The sequence below is a fragment of the Lampetra fluviatilis genome, chromosome 4, assembly GCF_964198595.1.
Source record: "Lampetra fluviatilis chromosome 4, kcLamFluv1.1, whole genome shotgun sequence".
NCBI classification, from domain to species: Eukaryota; Metazoa; Chordata; class Hyperoartia; order Petromyzontiformes; family Petromyzontidae; genus Lampetra; species Lampetra fluviatilis.
The window spans coordinates 30,655,850-30,673,767 of NC_136278.1; the positions used below are offsets into that span (position 1 = coordinate 30,655,850).

Genomic DNA, 17,918 nt, shown 5'->3' on the forward strand with positions numbered 1-17,918 from the left:
GGGGATCTTGTGTTTATGTGGAGTGCTTTGTGGCCTCATTCTAAATGTTTTTTTACACGCTTTTATTTAACTCACTCCATCTATTGTCATATCCTCAAATTTTGGAACTCTATTTCAACCGTCTTCCCAATGTCGTATCGACTGCAAACTTGGTATAGGTATGTAATACTGATGACAATACTATATTCTATCATTAAAAACATATTTTTAAACAATCTTTTTTACGGGTCTAATTGTCCACGCTCAACTCACGTTGCCTGTAAATCACCACAGCCCCTTACGCTGTGGCAAGCTGCGGGGCCACTTTATGGAGTCGTGGAGTTCTGCCATTACGAGTATGGTACATTTCATTAAAGCGTGTTAAACATTTTTTTTATGTTTGCTTTATTTAAATATATTCTACTTGTGTTATCAGCATCGTGTCATCGCGACATGTCTAGCCCAAGCCCACTTGCTTTTCTTAACAGTCAAAACTACGTCTTTAACCTACACGTTCGCTAATCCACGTGTTCCTGTCTCTCTTTCAATGTAAATCCAAACATGCGCCATCCAAACATGCGCCATCTCTTGGCGCTTCTGAAGAAGAATTGAACATGATAATTGGTTCTTTACCCTTCTATCTGGCAACAAAACTGACACCTTTTTACAAGGAGTCATGTTTGCATAGACCGCAATACCTGCAGTCATAATACAAACAAAAGAACATAACTCTGATAATGTGCACTGTCCTTAAAGTTGATTGATCCACACCCGAGACAGCTTTAAGGACAGTGCACATTATCATTATCAGAGTTATGTTCTTTTGTTTGTATTATGACTGCAGGTATTGCGGTCTATGCAAACATGACTCCTTGTAAAAAGGTGTCAGTTTTGTTGCCAGATAGAAGGGTAAAGAACCAATTATCATATTTTTACTGGCAAATGAGGTTCCCATAGTGAAGAATTGAACATCTTAGTTGATTTTTTGGTTTGTAAATGACCACGTTTCTGCACCATGTCATAGAAGGTAGAACGCAGCATTGATAAAAAAAACATCTCTTTATGAGGCACGGTGACACGTTACTATTCACAATTAATTTCCCCTTTCCCAAAGCAATCCTACAAGCTCCAATCGGTCTTTCAAAACATGTGGACAGATATGTAAGTGCACGAATTATCAAATATTTGTACAAGTTCTGCACTGCATGTTTTTTTAAATGATGTTTGTGTGTGGTGGGGGGGGTGCGTGGGGAGTTATTTTGAGAACTGCTGAGATGCTTGTCGATTTTTTTTTTAGGAAAACTCCCGATGGAAATATTTTACTTCTCGGTTAAAATACCAAAGCAGTCAGGGAGAATAGAGGGTGGGGATGCAGGCCCCAAGCATACTGCAAGCACATCTGCTGCAATTAATTTGTCCGACCTAATAGGCTCAGTTTGAGAAATAATTGCAAAGAATGCCTTGAGTGAGCAAGGCTAAGTCTACGGGCATGCTTTAGATACCAAAACAGCGGGACTGTTGTTTCTTTTATGATAGGAAAATGAGAGATGTTGTTAAAAATGTTCCATTCGATCAGTGAGCAGAGGCTTTTCTGAGCAACACACTTAGAAAAATGAGGTAAATAATTAAATGAAAGCAAACAAGCAAGCTCAACCAAGCAAGATAATGCATCAACAAATGGGCAGCCTTGAAGGAAGATACAAGCCGACACACAAACATCATCAACTTTTTAAATACGTACCCATACTATTTGTCCCAGGCTGAAAGTGTTTTTCAGGAGTGCCACCTGAGTCCACTCTAGTGACATCACCGCAGTGTAACCGATATAATCGTTTGCCTTTGTTCCCTAACTTTATCCCGACTGTGCTCTCGTCCTTACGACAGAGCCCTCGCCGAGGAGTACAGCTCTTCGTGATCGAGAGTGTCCCACGGAAGCAGCACTTTCCCAGGCAGGCAGTACTGAATCTCAGCAGTGCCTTCTCAGCAATCTGCCTTCAAAGTCGCTCGGCCACCTTTGCTGCCTTAAAGTAAACATTTACGCGTAAATCCGAATTAATTACAAATACTGTAATGCATGTTATCGAGTTTGATTCCACGCATGCATAATCCGATGAATCGATTCTCATTCACGTATCGAGTCAAGCATACTGCTGAGCATCATGGGAGCTGCATGGAAATACAGCACAGTACCACTGAGGCAATCTTTAACTTTTTAACGATTTACAAATATTTTTTAAATGTTTCTTGTTAAGTTGATATATTTAATAAAAATTATATTATTCTATGAATTGTATAGCATTATTGATTAGTTAGCTTGTAACTATAATTATTACTGTACAATGATTGCAAGTCTATTATTATTTGTCTAAAATCCAAACCAAACATCAGAAGCACTGATTTGCTCTATTACATATAATCGTGGATCGGTGTCGATTTTATTCTGAAGCAGATCTCAACACAATCTGGGCCACGTGATCACAAATCACTATCCGTGACCACATACACCCCTATTCGTTAAATATCTATCGTTTAAGAGATTTTTATTCTTTCGGGCTGCGCCTTCCTTCATTTAAAACCTCGGCAAAGGAGCTGCTTATGGGCTGTCGCAATAAACACTCCACACGTGGAAATACAATCGCGTGCGGCTTTTGCCAAATCTCACCGTTTTTGTGGCGATCCGGAAGAACTGCGACAGCTCGCGGACCACTGCACCGAATTCCGGGTAGGCCTTAACGGAAGGACGCATCCAGGACGGCAGCTGCGCCACCGCGCTAGCGGATGAGAACCTAGCAGCAGAACAGAACATTGGAAAGTCTCGGCCAAGGGGCTCGCTGGACAACTCAGACGGTTTTGTACACAAAGCGATGGAAAGCGATAAGTGCATGGTGACCATTGCACAGATACCCCCCGCTGAAAGACTGGAGGCAAAGCATTTTATGTCAAAACATATCTTACGAATCTCAATACCCCTATTACATGTTTAAACTCTCTCCTCGATAAGATATGCAGCCATCGCGCTTCACATAATAACATAATATAATCTATATTCTTGGTTCTTTCGGTAAAGTCACGTAGAAGGGAAATAATAAAATAATAAATAAATTCTCATGACGTTTCGATTGCAACACAAGCAATCATCACCAGGTGTGAAAACCACAGGTGGAGAATTTTTGCATTTAAAAAAAAATTAAATGCCATCAACACGTGCATTGAATCATAAGTATATGAATGAATGACTTTTAAATGTATGCAACTTTTATCGAAAGAAAATTTTTGAGGCTAAAGGTTGGAATGAACAAGACAAACCAAACGCAGTCGAAATTAAATAAAGTACATATGAGATGTACAAAACAAAGGAGATGGTAAATACCGCGCCAACAATATGGTGCGGACAATAAGGAAGAGAAAAGCTTCTCGTGTTGAATCACGAGCCCAAATTGTGTGAATTGATGGTATTACGGGCAGGATAAGGGGTCGAATCATCATTGGTCTCATAGTCGTACTACGTCTATGATTCCATCGTCTGATCCGAACACTGCCTGAAACAAGGACCATACAATTCACACACATAAACACCAATCGATCGTCTAAGTCTAAGTCCGACACTCTTGCTGTGCAATACATGATTGATCCCCACAGCGATGTGATCAATTGTCCAATTATGATCATCACAACGAGGTTTTTTGCATCTCCTTTTGTACCTTCTCATTATTTCCCCATCTCATTTGTAGTCTTCTTCACGGCACAAGCTTTCACGCGACATCTTGTGCATCATTTGCAGAACTTATGCGCGCGATCGACTCTCATGCGCACAATCCGGTGAAAGTACCGTGGGCGTAGCAATCGATATTAATGGATGACTCGATGCTTCGTTAACATTCTGGCCGAGCAATCGAGCTCAAGACGTTTCAGGAGGGCGTGGGCGGCGGCAGAAGGGAAGGAAGGCGGCGGTACCTGTGGTCGCAGAGGATGATGGCGCCGTAGTCGTGGCGGTGTCGTATGACGCGGCCGACGGCCTGGTTGACGGCACGCGAAGCCTGCTGGGTGTACCACTCCTGGCCAGAGAGGCCCACAAACTCACAGTGACAGAAGACAGACAGCACACGCTTAGCCACTGTGTAAGTACAAACAAATCATTCACAAAAACTAAGGTTCGGAAAGCATTACAACCACCTAATACAGTTGGTGTTCACGTTCAAATGAGAATTTGCGCAGGAGTTATTTTTATTGGCAGACATGTGACAGTTTGGCGCCAGCTATCATAAGGTGCGGTCGTGTCGCTTCAGTTCTTTGCGGTGAGCACAATGTCTTTAAAAACAGCGGCGCTATGCCTCTCTAAAAAAAATCAATGCTAACTGCTTGTGCGTTCCGAGATTCTGCGGTGAATGGGACCCCACCCTGCAACTTGCAGACGTCTCGGAACGGGTTCAAGTAATTTGCAGGTAATTTCCAAATTTATGAGCATGATGCCGGCACACAGTGGCGTAATCTTTTTGAATATGCCGCAGGATCTTTAACGTCCACTGCGAAGCGGACGATGCATATAACACATTCCTGCGGACGTTGGGTTGCTCGGTCAATGGCCAGGGTCAACGGCGGCGTGGTGTATTCCGCAAATATGCCCGACTGTGAGGGCGGGCACAAGCCGGCGTGAGTAGGTTAAACGTTGAGTTTTATAAGGGCACTACGGGGTGACCAGCCCCTCCCCACCCAGCCCCACCCCTCCCACCCCCCACCCAGCCCCACCCTCCCCACCCAGCCCCATCCCTCCCATTTTTCGATGCAAGACGGACGGACACAATAATCCCCTGTGGGCTGGTGGAACCAGGTGGTTCCTACCAGTATAACACGGTTCATTCCGTGGCAGTAATAGCCAGGTGCAGCCTGCTGGCTTTGAACCGCAACCTTCGGCAACGGGCGCACGAGGGCCGTGACCGTGACGCCGCTCCGCGAGCACGGGATTGACGCCGCAAACGACGAGGCAGAGTCCCCGTCCGCTACCTGCATCTCCGTCGACCGCTTGGCCTTCATCTCGTCCAGGAACTGCATCTTCAGCTTTATCCACGGGTCCATTTGCGGTGGGAATGGCAGCCCCGTGATAATCACCGCCCGGCCATTGGCATCAGCGAAGTCCAGGCCCTCGCTCACCTGAGCGGAGCGGGGGAGTAGCGAGGGCGCAATGATGGTCGTCCCCCCTCTCTCTCTCTCTCTCCAATCACGTGGTCTCGATGTCAACGCCGCGCGTCTGTCACAGGTGACTATTGACTACATTCTCAGCCAGGGGTCGTCGGCAACCTGCGGGTCCGGAGCCGCAAGCAGTTCTTCGTGACGTTATTTATTAAGGAACACCGTCTCGTATTCACGTGCATTGCGGCTCTTGTAATATTTTACCGAATTAAAAAAAAATGGCCCCTTCTTGTTATTTTGGTTGCCGAACCCTGTTCTAACCTCTTGCATCGTCACAGAAAAGACTCTGGTTCGATGGGGTATTTGCCTGACCTAATTCATGGACATGTACAGTCCTTTGTCGATCCCCTGCAGAATAAGTACCTCTCCCTGGCGTGAGGGTGATGAAACCTATTTGACCATACTTCACCATCCTAGCCAGTTAAATGAAAATGAAGAGCATGGACGTTGGGGCGAATGATATAGAGTACAGCAATGGATATGGCTGCACTGCTCTCTACTGGGTACTACGTAGCCTAACCTCATATAACCCACTGTATTGTAATTCTAATTTTGCACCACAATTATTATTATAATTACATTGTCTGGGCGTGCGTATGTATGTGTATATATATATATGCAGCTTACATATATTCGGGGTGATCTTTGTGTGTACGCACAAGACACATATACGCAATGCCTAAAAGTTTTCCTTATTTGCTCGTGATATATTCAGAGCTTACACTTTCCAGTGGGTGGCTTACTGATTGTGTGAATTTGGCTGCTGGTGTGTGTTTTGAAGTTTGGCACAAATGTAGTCTGGCAACTCCTCCAAGCACAATACCTTTCCTCTGCAGACGGCAAAGAAGGCCGCGGCGCTGCACTGTGGGTCGTTAATCTTATCGTAGAAACCATTAATTGCCTAGAATGGAAGGAGACACAATAGATCAGCAACTAACTGAGCACGGAGCTTGTGCAACAATCTATCGGAGAGAAAAAAAGGAGAAAGATCCTTCGGTGGGCACATGCCGTGGTTGGGTGAAGGCACCAGGAAATTTGCAGACGAAGATGGGCGGGCATTCTAGGCACGCACGGCTGCGGTTTAATGCACTCGACATTTTTCTCATTGTAACACCAAATCCCTTTGTGTTTTGATCGCGCTCACGACGCAGCACTGAGGCAGAAATGCACGGCACGTAGACATTAAATATAAAGGTGCTGCTGGAGTAAATCGGAGGCGGGCGGGCGGGCAGCCTTAATGAGGAACCCAATGTCACTGTCAAAAATTGTCACGGCCTCAAGGGCTCCCAGACGGACAGCGCCTTTCACAGGGATGGGCAGCATGCAGCCGCTCCCCTAACACTCGTTCCCCAAAGCCCAGAGTTAAAACAAGTGCAACTCAAGGATACGAAACCTAAAGGCTCTGATCTCACCAAAACCGTCCAATGTCCCTGCCCAAGTTGAGTCTGCTGGCACAGAGCATGGCACAACTAGAGGATTCAACCCCAACTTTAAAATACGTTAAGTGGGGAAGGAAGCCAGTGACATAAAAGGAGGACAGTCCTGGTGGACATCAACATCAGATATGGCAGAAGAGCTACCTTCTGCTTGAAGGACTAACCAATCATAATAATTGAAATCATGAACGTGAATGCGAAATGCAATGTTGTACCTCTGTGAAAAGCCCTTTCTGCTTGGGCTCCACAAACATAGGTTTAATCTCTTCGATCTTGCTTGATAATCCCTCGTTCTGCAAACCGGGCGACACTTCACTTTAAAAGCAACAAAGCATACCCCCCTCCAGCTTGTATATTACCGTTTGAATGATGTACCCAATCATTTAATAAGTCATGTATTGTCTATTATTGCTATTCATAATGCACCACAATATCGTGTAGCATGATACAATAGCGCCAGGATATATCGTAAATGTGCCTGAATGTCAGATTTATCATATGTGTAATAATAAACGCTGCTGCACCAGGGCATGTGACCTTTCAGCGCATGCTCCCCAAAGCTCGGGCGGTTATTGCAAAAGCCCATTCCATTAGGGGCACCTGGTGAGAGCTTCAATGTCTCGAAAGTTACAATTTTCATGATTCGCCACGCCTGGCAAATGTGTGTGCAGAGATGCGATGGAGATGTATTTACAGAAAATTGTATGGTGATGCATTTACAGCAAGGCGTATGCTCATGTACGTACAGCGCAGTGTGGTGCCAATGTATTTGAATTGTGGTGTAATCGAGATGTAAATGCAGCACAGTGTGATGGTGATATATGAACAGCAGTGCGATGGTGACATGTGCATCATCCTGTGATGGTGATGTATTGACGGTACGATGCGGGTGTGATGGTGATGTATGCATGGTACTGCGTGACGGCGTTTCAAGTACGGCACGGCGTTTTGGTGATGGAAGCACAACCCGGGTGTGATGGTGATATATCCACTGCCCTTTGTGATGTATGTACGTATGTATTATTACCACAGTGCGATGATGATGTACGGACGGTGTGATGTCATGCATCTATGGAACACTGCGATGGTGACGCAGGCGCAGCACAGCACGATGGTGATATGCGTGCAGTCTGTTCTCCTATTACGCGGTAGTTTGCGTTCCTGAAGAACGCCGCGTTATGGAAAAATATCGTGATAATAAATACGATATAATATAGGGTAAAGCACAGTCGCGTGGGTAGCATCTAGAAGCATCCAGCAGCATCCCGCCTTGTGCGATGCTACGCCGAGGCAGCCGTACGGCCGCTTATTCCGACTCGCGTGACGTAGTTCCGTTCACTCGATCGCGTAATATCCAATTCGCATCAGCGTCATAAAAAATGCGTTCCCGAATATATTAATCGCGTTAAATCCGATTCACGTTATGAAAACAACACGTGATAGGAGAACAGACTGTACACCACTCTAAGTGCGACATTATACGGCCGCTCCTCAGAAACTGACAATTGTGTGGTGTGACCACGTGCCCCTCACCTTCCAGTGCTGAAGGCACATGTCCATGACGGTGTAGGAGGGGAAGAACACGAGCAGCCCATTGGGGATGATCCTCGCCAGGTTCACTGGGCACGAGAGAGAGGGCCAGAGGAAGTGGATTCACTCCCGTCACTTAACCGAGGGAGAATTGTGCCCACTTCATTCATATTTTTTGTTTGTGATCAAACCATCACATCGTGCCAACGGAGTGCCTCGTAGAAAGTACTGCTGATGGGCAGGAATGATGAAAGGGATAAGCAACCTGATACACCCCAAATAATATCTCTTATCTTGAAGATACGTACGACTGTGTGTTCTGGGCTGTCCGGTATGGGTTTTAAGTTTCGCTGATGAGAAAAATACTTTAGAATAACAGTGAAGAACTCAGTCTTAGTGCCCCAACAATAGCGCTGCATTGATGTATAATATCCATGGGAGTAAAATCGCAGTGACATGAGTCAAGCGCAATGGGGATGTGTGCTGCATTCGAAAAGACTGCCGCTCTGATAAATCCCGTTAACTCATAATTATCCACGGGTGGATAATCTGGGTTGGGGACTAACCGTGCGTGCCAAAATTGGATATATTTGTGTTTGCTTGTACACGGGTTCTATAATTAGCTGCTGCTCACTCATCGCAAGGTCAGAAACTCAGTGCCCATGTGATCGTAAAAAATGAAACCGATTATGTTTTAAAGCAAAAAAACACGTGACACATTCTACGTTTTCACCCCATTCTATGAAGGTAACCAATTTGTTTAAGTACCTAATTTACACGTGTTTTGCATTTTCTGTTATTGTTTATGCGGGCTGCTGCTCCCCCCCTCTCCCTAATCCACCATCACCTCGTCATTACCCAAGATAATTGAGAGCTTATAAGAACAACAATAGTCGTTTTTATAGGAAAGCCACACTGAGGGTCCAAACTGCAGTGCTGTTGAAAAATCCCAATTCCCGCCCTGAGCCCAAACCACCCCCCCCATCCCCGTACTCCTTGGGATGCCATTAACATGCCCATTGCTGCATACTCGGGTATCAAAGGATCAGTATTTTCGTATCAGTGACTGCTGGTAAAGAAACGTCTACTTTCTCATGAGTAAAGCTTCGAGCCTGTGTTGGGCAAGCTTAGGTGTGCACGTACAAGATAGGAGATATTTGCGTTTTGGGCTGTGTTTTACTTTAAAGGAGAAATGGATAGAAGCAAATTAGACTGTGGTATAAAGAGGGACCCCACATGCTAGCTACTGACTCTAACCCAACAGCCGCAAAATAAAACCGAGTTAACGGAAGATTATTATCGCCGTAATAATGGCGCACTTTACCTGCTTTAACACGGAGGCGAATACAATTACACGCTCAAACGCACATCTAATGGACCGATGCAAAGTAGCGAAATGTGACGTAGCCGTAATGAAGAGACCGACACCTGAGTTGGCTCTCTCAGGGTGGTCTCATCAGGAACACAACCGCACACCCTTCACCTGCAGCCAAGGACGCGCAACGGCATACCCGGCGTACGCATACAACGGCATACACATAATAAATGAACCGGACTGAATGAAATACCCGTCGTGGTGATGCTATCAATTATAACGCACAGCTTCTGCACGCTGACCCAATTACCATACATAATTATTTAAATTGGCCATAAAGATGTGCTAATGATTACCCAAGGTTGCAGCAATGTACGATGCACAGTGCTAGGGCCCTTTCAATGCACGACGGTGGGGGGGGGGGGGCATAATCATGAGGGCTGTATTGGTCCTTATTTCGTCAGGGAAACAATTGTCCCACACGCCGATTCACGCAAGAAAACAAAGGCTCTTGCGAATGCGCTCATGTATTATAGAATCACACCGACAATCGTGACCGAGTGAACGATTAATGTCAATTGTACAGTGATGTGCCAAGAAGGGCTAGAAAGTCGAAGTTTGGCACAAATATATTCGGGTCGATGCTAATAATTACAAAATCAGAAACCCTCAATTTAAAATTTGGCCCGCCACAAATTACAACCGAGAGGTCCATTCTCACGTGCATAATGTCATGCAGATACTGTGAGCATAACTAATCGTTTTTTATTGATTGTTACTTGTCTACTATGCAGGATTAACCTTGTAACTCATGCCGTCAAAGCCAGTGGTAATATTTTTGTCGTTCTCAGGGTCAAAAACAACTTAAACTAATTTAAATATGCAAAAATTCAAACCAAATTAAAGCTAAGCAGAGTGGGGCTCGATGCTGTTCACCAATGCCCACTTTGACCGTTCAACAGAGGTCGCAAACGGGTTTTGATTCCTTACCCGTAACCGTACCCGGCCGCACCAGGGTCGCAAATGGGTACCCGTACCCATACCCGGCCGGGTACGGGTACCCGTTCCCTACCCGTACCCGTACCCTACCCGAAATGAGTGACAAACGGTTACTCACCAGTGACTCACGGTCTACCCGTACCAGGCCGCACCAGGGTCGCAAACGGCTACCCGTACCCAGCCGGGCATGGGTAGCCGGGTATCGGGTAGGGTATCAGGTACCCGGTTGCGACCTCTGCCGTTCAAGCGCTGGTGAATAAATCAGGCGAGACCCGCGACTGTTTAGCTCGGTAAAAAAAACACCCTCGGGGACCACGGTGCAGCGCCAACGCGGACGCGATGTCGTCAACGAGCGCCGCTCGTCCTCACCGAACCACCGCATCCCCCCGGGACGTGCGGCGGGATTTAAAGTTTTACCACCAAGCGCCGCTGGAGCACAGTGTAGCTGCTTCCACCAAACGTGTGCTCTCAAACCCCGACATATGTATGAGGCTCCTTTACTTTGCCTAACCAGGTAAGTTTCAGCAGTCCCAGCATTGCCTTTGACTAAGCCCATCAATTGGAATGTTTGGCTTAATTGATTACCGAATAAAATGTGAAACAGCATTTTCCTGCAGCGTAGGTTATATATATTTTTAATAATGCTTTTGGGCACTTATGCTGTGTATACAATATATTGGACTAAATTGAAAACTCGTGTCTTTGAAACTGCTTTTTGTGTTTAGTTTGTTGTCCTTTCCCCCAGACCTCCGATTAGCATGGTTGGCTACGTACGGTGTGAAAGAAGTTCAACGTACATACATACATACATGCACTCATAATAACCAGTGGGCTTTAGCATGACACTCCATGAGAGGTCACTTACTTTCTTCACTGATAATCAGGACTGTACATTTCTCAGTGTTTATCGTAAGACTTGAAGCCATTCAGGACGGGCTGAGCCTGCCCTATGAGTAAAGCCAATCGAACTCTTGACAATAATTTTTGAGGGCCCATATTTTCACAATTTCATTTTTGGATTTGTCCAGTGATGAGCATTGCCTTGACAATATTTTGGAAAATTTCAGTTTTCTGATCCCCGACTAAATCATAATTCAAAGAACTCACTCAGTCACGATCGACTGTATGCACAATTATATAGTCAGTGTTGTAAGCATACACTTACGTAGTGTTTAAGCTTAATAATAACAATAATTATGAATTGAATGGTCTTGACGACCCCTTCATTGTGTGGCTTCTGGGGTACAAACGTCACTGTGCTGGTCCATGCAACAGACCCAGTGCTCAATAAAACCACAAAGGAAACAAAATTTGACACATTTAAAACTGCGCTGTGTAAATTACAGCGGCGGAAACAGGGGCACGAGCAATCATTGCCGGCTCATTAAAGTTAAGCGTTGCATCAACCATCACTGTCAACAGCTGCGTGTTGTGTAAATAGCGGGGCAGCTCGAAACTCTGCAGCGGCGTGATGTGGCGTGAGCACAGTGACGCAGTCGACTCACCTATCGTCTTTCCCAGTGACGACATGTACGCCGGGCAGGACCTGAAACACACCCACCACGTTTATTAGCTTCTCAATAAACCAAATCATGATCATCATCATCATCATTGCAGCAGTCCTACAGCGCAAATATGTTTTTCTTTTGGATTGTACGTGCGTTGTGTAGAAATTGTACGCGACAAGTCCAGTTAGTTTGTGTCTCCCCCAGAATTGGGGAGCACTCATTTTATGCGCTACCACATTTCTGGGAGGCTCAACTGGGAAATTCGAGTTGACAGTCGCTCCCTCTATCAGCCCCCCTACTTTCATAAATTGACTCCATCTACTGGCCATAGGTTCCATCTACTCATGTTCCAGCCCCACCAACTACTCACAGTTGCACCGCCCCTTTTCCCTGATGACACCGGTACAAACTTTTTTTTTAAAACTGGGACTGTCCTGGCCAATATGCAACATTTGTAAGCACTAACTCATCTCTATTGACTGTTCAGAGCCAAGGGTGGAAATTCCCCATTGTCACGGGGTAGCCTCAATATTAGAATAACAAGTTTAGTTCTCGTAAGGTGGAACACTCTAGAAGGATGATGGGTTGATTCTGGATTGGTATTTGAGCATGCAATTTCCTGATTGTGAGTCAAACACCATAACCACTGTCATCCAGCTAAATAATATTCAGTCTATCATTGCCTGTATAAAGTATTCAATAACTAGCGGTATTCACGTAAATATTAAGCAGCAAACAGCCCTGAAATGTTCTCAAATGAGCGACAATCATGTGCCATTGAAAGCTCCGCATTCAAATGTTGATGAAGTAATTACCTCTAGAGCATGTCTAAACAAAAGAGCAGATTATAGTTTGCGTCTTATTAAGAGCGAGTCTCTCTGGTGAGCCTCGATTCCAGAATGCAAGTGAAAACATTCCCAAACGTCCACATGAACCGGGCAACCCAGGGGAAGTGAGCGCTGGTTGACGACATCTCAGTAAATTTAATTTAAAAAAGCGGGCCGCACTGGCGTGACCTTAGCAGACAAAAGAATAATAAAAATCTAATGGAAATTGATCTAAGCTGTCTCGCCCTCAAGTTGACACCGATTTCTTCTTTACAGCAAGCACTGGCGACGATAATTATTATTTAAACGACTGTAAAGATCGATCAATGGCTTGAGATACAATCCTCATGACAGCTTGTTGCAAATGCACACACTACACCATTTGTACTCTTTGGTTCTTTCGGCAAAGTCACGTCGGTAGGAATAAAACGAAATAAATCACGACGTTTCGATAGCAACACAAACCATCGTCTTCAGGTGAAAATCGCGATAGCAGCGATGTCTGCTGCGAGCAGCACGATGTCTGCTGCCTTGTGAAGAGAAGCTGTTACCAGCAAGAATTTATATACGTTTTTGAGAACAAAGGTAGCCGAAGTAGTGTTAATGGGGTATTATAGTGTAAAAGTAATAAATAGCGTGGCATGTTGAAGGATTCCTGCAGTCACGAAAGCTTCAAATCAAGATTACATCATTTGTGTTTTCTAAAAATTGTGCGCAAAGTTTCCCAGTAAACAAGTTATTTGCATTTACAAGGCATCGACATAGCTGCACAGAAATCCACAATAGGCCACGGGGCTATCAATGAATGAACTCAAGCACGAAAGTGGCCCCATACTAATGGTCCAAAATGCAACAACGGTGAAAAGCGACATTTGAGCATTTTAAAATAAAACCACACTTTTTCGATCGGACGATGAGCCCCAGCACAGCAGCCGTTGTGGCTTATTAGGCAGTCAATGCATGCCTTACTCTCAGCAGTTCGTGCATTGGGCTCACCACACGTGCATTAAGTTGGGTTAAATTATTCATCCGACAGCTGCCGCTGGGCCACCCAAGGGACCAAATGCTTTTGTTATCATACTGTAAATTGGACGGTGTATTTTCCCCTGCTTAAAATTAGGCCATGGTCTTAATTCCGCCTACACACAATCAGAGCCGTTGAAATATTAAGGGTCACATGACATCCAAATTTAAACATGCATTTTATGTTTGCATTGATTACTTAAAATAAAAACCGCTCCACAGGACTGGTCAGGTGACTCCGGGGTCACTGCTTCGGGGGTCACGTCTGAGTCGGCGCTACTCAGACCTTGGGTCTGAATTCAAACAATCATTCGTGATTAAACTACAAGCTCAAGAGGTTGAAATGGAGTGACCTTAGTAGATAATTAATGATCTTAGCCTAGTCTCCCCTACTTCCTGCTCAAATTAGCATCGCTCTTATTTACAGCTCTGAGCCAGTGGTCTGAATTCCACATTACTTTGGCAGGGACAAGTCCATCCAGAGGAAACCATGTTTTACTTCCCTTGAAATGTATGCTCATTGCTTCGACCCCGGAGGGAAAATGAGCTGTGGCAACCGCAGGATATGAATTGCAACCTTCTGATTGTGAGCCGCTCACGCTACGGCTGAGCCACCTTGGCCAGATACACGTACTAAATTTAGTTTGCCACTCGCATACAGTTTACCAAACAGATGCCGAGCTGACTTGCCTGCGCGATTACCCTGCTAAAATCACATGACCGTGAGCATGTGGTGGAGGGGCCAAAGATCACCTTATGCCCATTTTAAGTCATTCAACATGCACCCGATGTCTTCAAATCTCAAAATCTAAACAGGTTATGGGTCTAAACTTGATTTGGAGCTTCCGTGACTGCAGGAGTTACTTTCTGGTTCTTTCGGTAAAGTCGCGTAGAAATAAATTCAATTAAATAATAGAATACGACGTTTCGATTGCAACACAAGCAATCATCATCATCATCAGGTATGTTGCAATCAAAAACGTCGTATATTGTATTATTCAATTTATTTTCTTTCTACGTGACTTTCCCGAAAGAACCAAAAAGGTTATGGGTCTGGTTGGCACTTGGACCACAATATGTCCTTGTGGTTCAAGGACTTGTTGTGTTTGAACCATAAGGACTTGTTAGGAATTGTAGGCAGGAGGCCGATGGGTGAACAGGAGATGCCAGTGGTGTTATGTGTGGCTTCTACCCGGGTGCAGTACTCCAGTTTCCTGCCTTCTCTCATCCATTGTATTGGCCAAATATTCCAGTGCAGGACCCGAGTGAAAAACAGCCTTGAGACTCAGTGAGGCTTTCCCGAATACATAATAATGATATCCCAAAGGACATCCTTTTCTGATGTCCTTTCAAACTGTCAAAATATATTTTAGTGAACTTTTTCAATCCAACTCATACCTGGACATTAGGAACAAAAACATGAAAACTAAAACCTCCTCCATCTTCAGATTTGTTACCCTGAGGGGATATAGTGCCATGTACAGTAGTTCCTTGGTTAACAGTGGCATCGGTTAACGATTTTATTTGGTTAACATTTCGCCAACCATAGGACCCCATGGTTTCGACTAACGTTAACATTTTGATTAACGTCATGTTAACATTACGCACGCGGGCGCCAATTTCGGCAAATCGGAGTGCTCATAAGTTGGGCTGAGCATGCCCTCAGCCAATCAGCGACACCCATCTATGAGCGTTCAGACCTCGACTGGCTTTGTCTACATTATACGTTCTCTGTTTTGGCAGTGGAAACAGCTCTCTTGCAGACTGAGTGATTATGTTTATGTTAATATTATAATCCTTTAATAGGTTCTTAGAATATGTTTTATTCATAGTGAGTGTTTAAATGTTACAAACTATGTTTTTAGGGTCAAAAAGGTCAACTTCCGATCGTCTAGGATCAGATGAATGCTTTGAACATGGAATTCCTATATTCGATTAACAGTTATTCCGGTTCGCAGTAGTTTTCGTGAAATGAATTAAAAATGCTAAACCGAGGGACTTCTGGTACAGAAACATGTTGGCGCTACAGCACGATGGCCTATTAATTGCCTCTTCACAAGGGCACTAAACATAACGAAGGGAGGCATTAGGAAGTGCATGCCGCGTTGCTTTGAGCCGTTTAATAATGTATTCGTGCCTGCAGCCACATGCTGCGCACGCACACACATAAAGGTTCATATGTTTCTAGATTTGAAGTTTTCGTGACTGCAAGGGTTCATACCTCTTTGTTTTTTTCGATAAAGTCACGTAGGTAAAAAAATAAAATAAAATTAAATCACGACGTTTGAGGCAACACAAGCTTCCGTCTTCAAATATATTAAATCAATTCTCATGTGCGTAGAATTCAATGAAAACATCTATTTTAATTCATGGATCAACTCATAGTTTCATGCCTAGTGTGTGTGTGTAACCCTGCTTATCTGTTTCACATAATGGGGTACTGTGGTAGGGGCTAGGCATGTAAGAAGCGCATTCGCTTGTTGCACGTTCGGTTGAGGAGCAAGGATGCGTGAAATAACGTTTTGTGCCTCGGTAACACAAAAAAAACCTTTTCTTTTATAGTCAATGTCACTGTCCACTGGTGGTAAGTTATCCATGAATGCCATCAGTGGACAGCTACATCGATAACTAAAAATCTGCTTGGATGAAGTCGTGCGGTGTAATTTAAATGGAATATGTGCGATAATAGATTTCCCCTTATTTATTAGATTTACATGCAAGGATGCAATGATTCATGGCTTAAAAATGCATTCTTACGCGCACAATGCACACGTCGAATCATGTGAGTGAGATGAAGCCATGCATGATGTAAGAAAATGGTATTCCAATGTAAAATGTAGGGCTATTGGAGCAGACAAAACCAAGAAACAACCTAAACGATGCTAAAAACAAGACAAAAAATAATTCACTATCGAATCAATTCGGAACACTCAGACTCGACAATTAATCAAAGCGCTCGTAGACTTTCGTATGCACGTACTGTATGTTGAACTTCTGTCACTCCGTATGTAGCCAACCGTGCCAATCGAGGGTGTGAATTGTTACAAGCCAAAAATTAATGCCGACACGTAGTTTTATTCAAGAGTCGGGAAGCGTATCAGCCGACCGACGTGTTCACTCAGTGCAGCGTTTCGGTTTGCAATGCAGATGCACAACGGTAAAAGAATGGCGTGTTCGGGCATCGTGCAACGCGTGGGCGACATGTGGTTGCGGGACATCCAGCCACCATGATCGGCCTTCACTTTGCATTCGCCTGCGATTATCTTAAATTAAAAGCTGCGACACTACAAACAATTCGGCTGTCATGGCTTTAACGCCTCTAAAGTGTTGGGAAATCTGCCGTATCCACCTGTCGCCCCGCCCCCCCCCCCCTTATTCTCGGAACGCGCTCGCGTTGGGCCATCAATCGTGGCTTGCGTGCCCTAGCGCTGCTGTAATTACGCTCGGAGGCCATCTAGTTCACGTCGGGCGTGGCGCAATTTCCAGCTTCCCGTCCATTAGGGGAGCACAATTCAGCAGCGGAGAGCGCCTGTCTGCGCGTAAAGTCGCCATCACGGGTACATCCCAGTGGCCCTGAGGGGGCACTTTCCACTTAATGACACAAGAAATCACGTGCAGTTTGCCACTGTTAATAATTTACGGGGGGGGGGGAGCGGGGGATAACCACTCCAATGGTTTCCGTTTACCACTGTGACTAAGGAGAGGCTGGAAGCGTTATCAACAAGAAAAGTGAGTGAGTGCAAACAAAAGGCAAGTAATTTGGGGAGATGAGAAGCAGTTGGTGCAAGTAGGCTTTGGTTGGCAGTTTGTTAATCCGCTGCTTGATGAGGGGTACGCCGAGCCACGACATGGGTGTTGTAGGAGTTAATTGACCACGCATCACCACGCCGGTCAGAGAGAGCCGGTGATTTTCCTGCAATTTAGCTCCGCAAAATTAATACACGAGTAGTAAGATTAACAGGATGCTACCAGCTCATTGCGACAAATTATTAAAAAACGATTGAGTGCTCACTTGGATGATGGGAGAATCATGTCGACATGCTAACGCCTTCAAACAAGCTAAGTCATCATACAATCGTGCTGTTTGTATGATTCCCCCAACACATCTACATCG

General features: G+C 44.8%; 1 protein-coding gene across 3 annotated transcripts in view; it reads right to left on the minus strand.

Moving 5' to 3' along the window:
• Window positions 1–17,918, minus strand: part of RTEL1 (regulator of telomere elongation helicase 1) — a 65,383-nt gene that overhangs the window by 22,214 nt on the left and 25,251 nt on the right. For all 3 annotated transcript variants that reach the window (XM_078855982.1, XM_078855980.1, XM_078855981.1), the window contains 7 exons: window positions 11,952–11,992; window positions 8,136–8,221; window positions 6,818–6,895; window positions 5,990–6,067; window positions 4,981–5,127; window positions 3,934–4,055; window positions 2,642–2,765 (listed from right to left, as the gene is read on the minus strand). In XM_078855982.1, coding sequence (XP_078712108.1) covers window positions 2,642–2,765; window positions 3,934–4,055; window positions 4,981–5,127; window positions 5,990–6,067; window positions 6,818–6,895; window positions 8,136–8,221; window positions 11,952–11,992 — 676 coding nt within the window. The remainder of the gene's footprint in view (window positions 1–2,641; window positions 2,766–3,933; window positions 4,056–4,980; window positions 5,128–5,989; window positions 6,068–6,817; window positions 6,896–8,135; window positions 8,222–11,951; window positions 11,993–17,918) is intronic.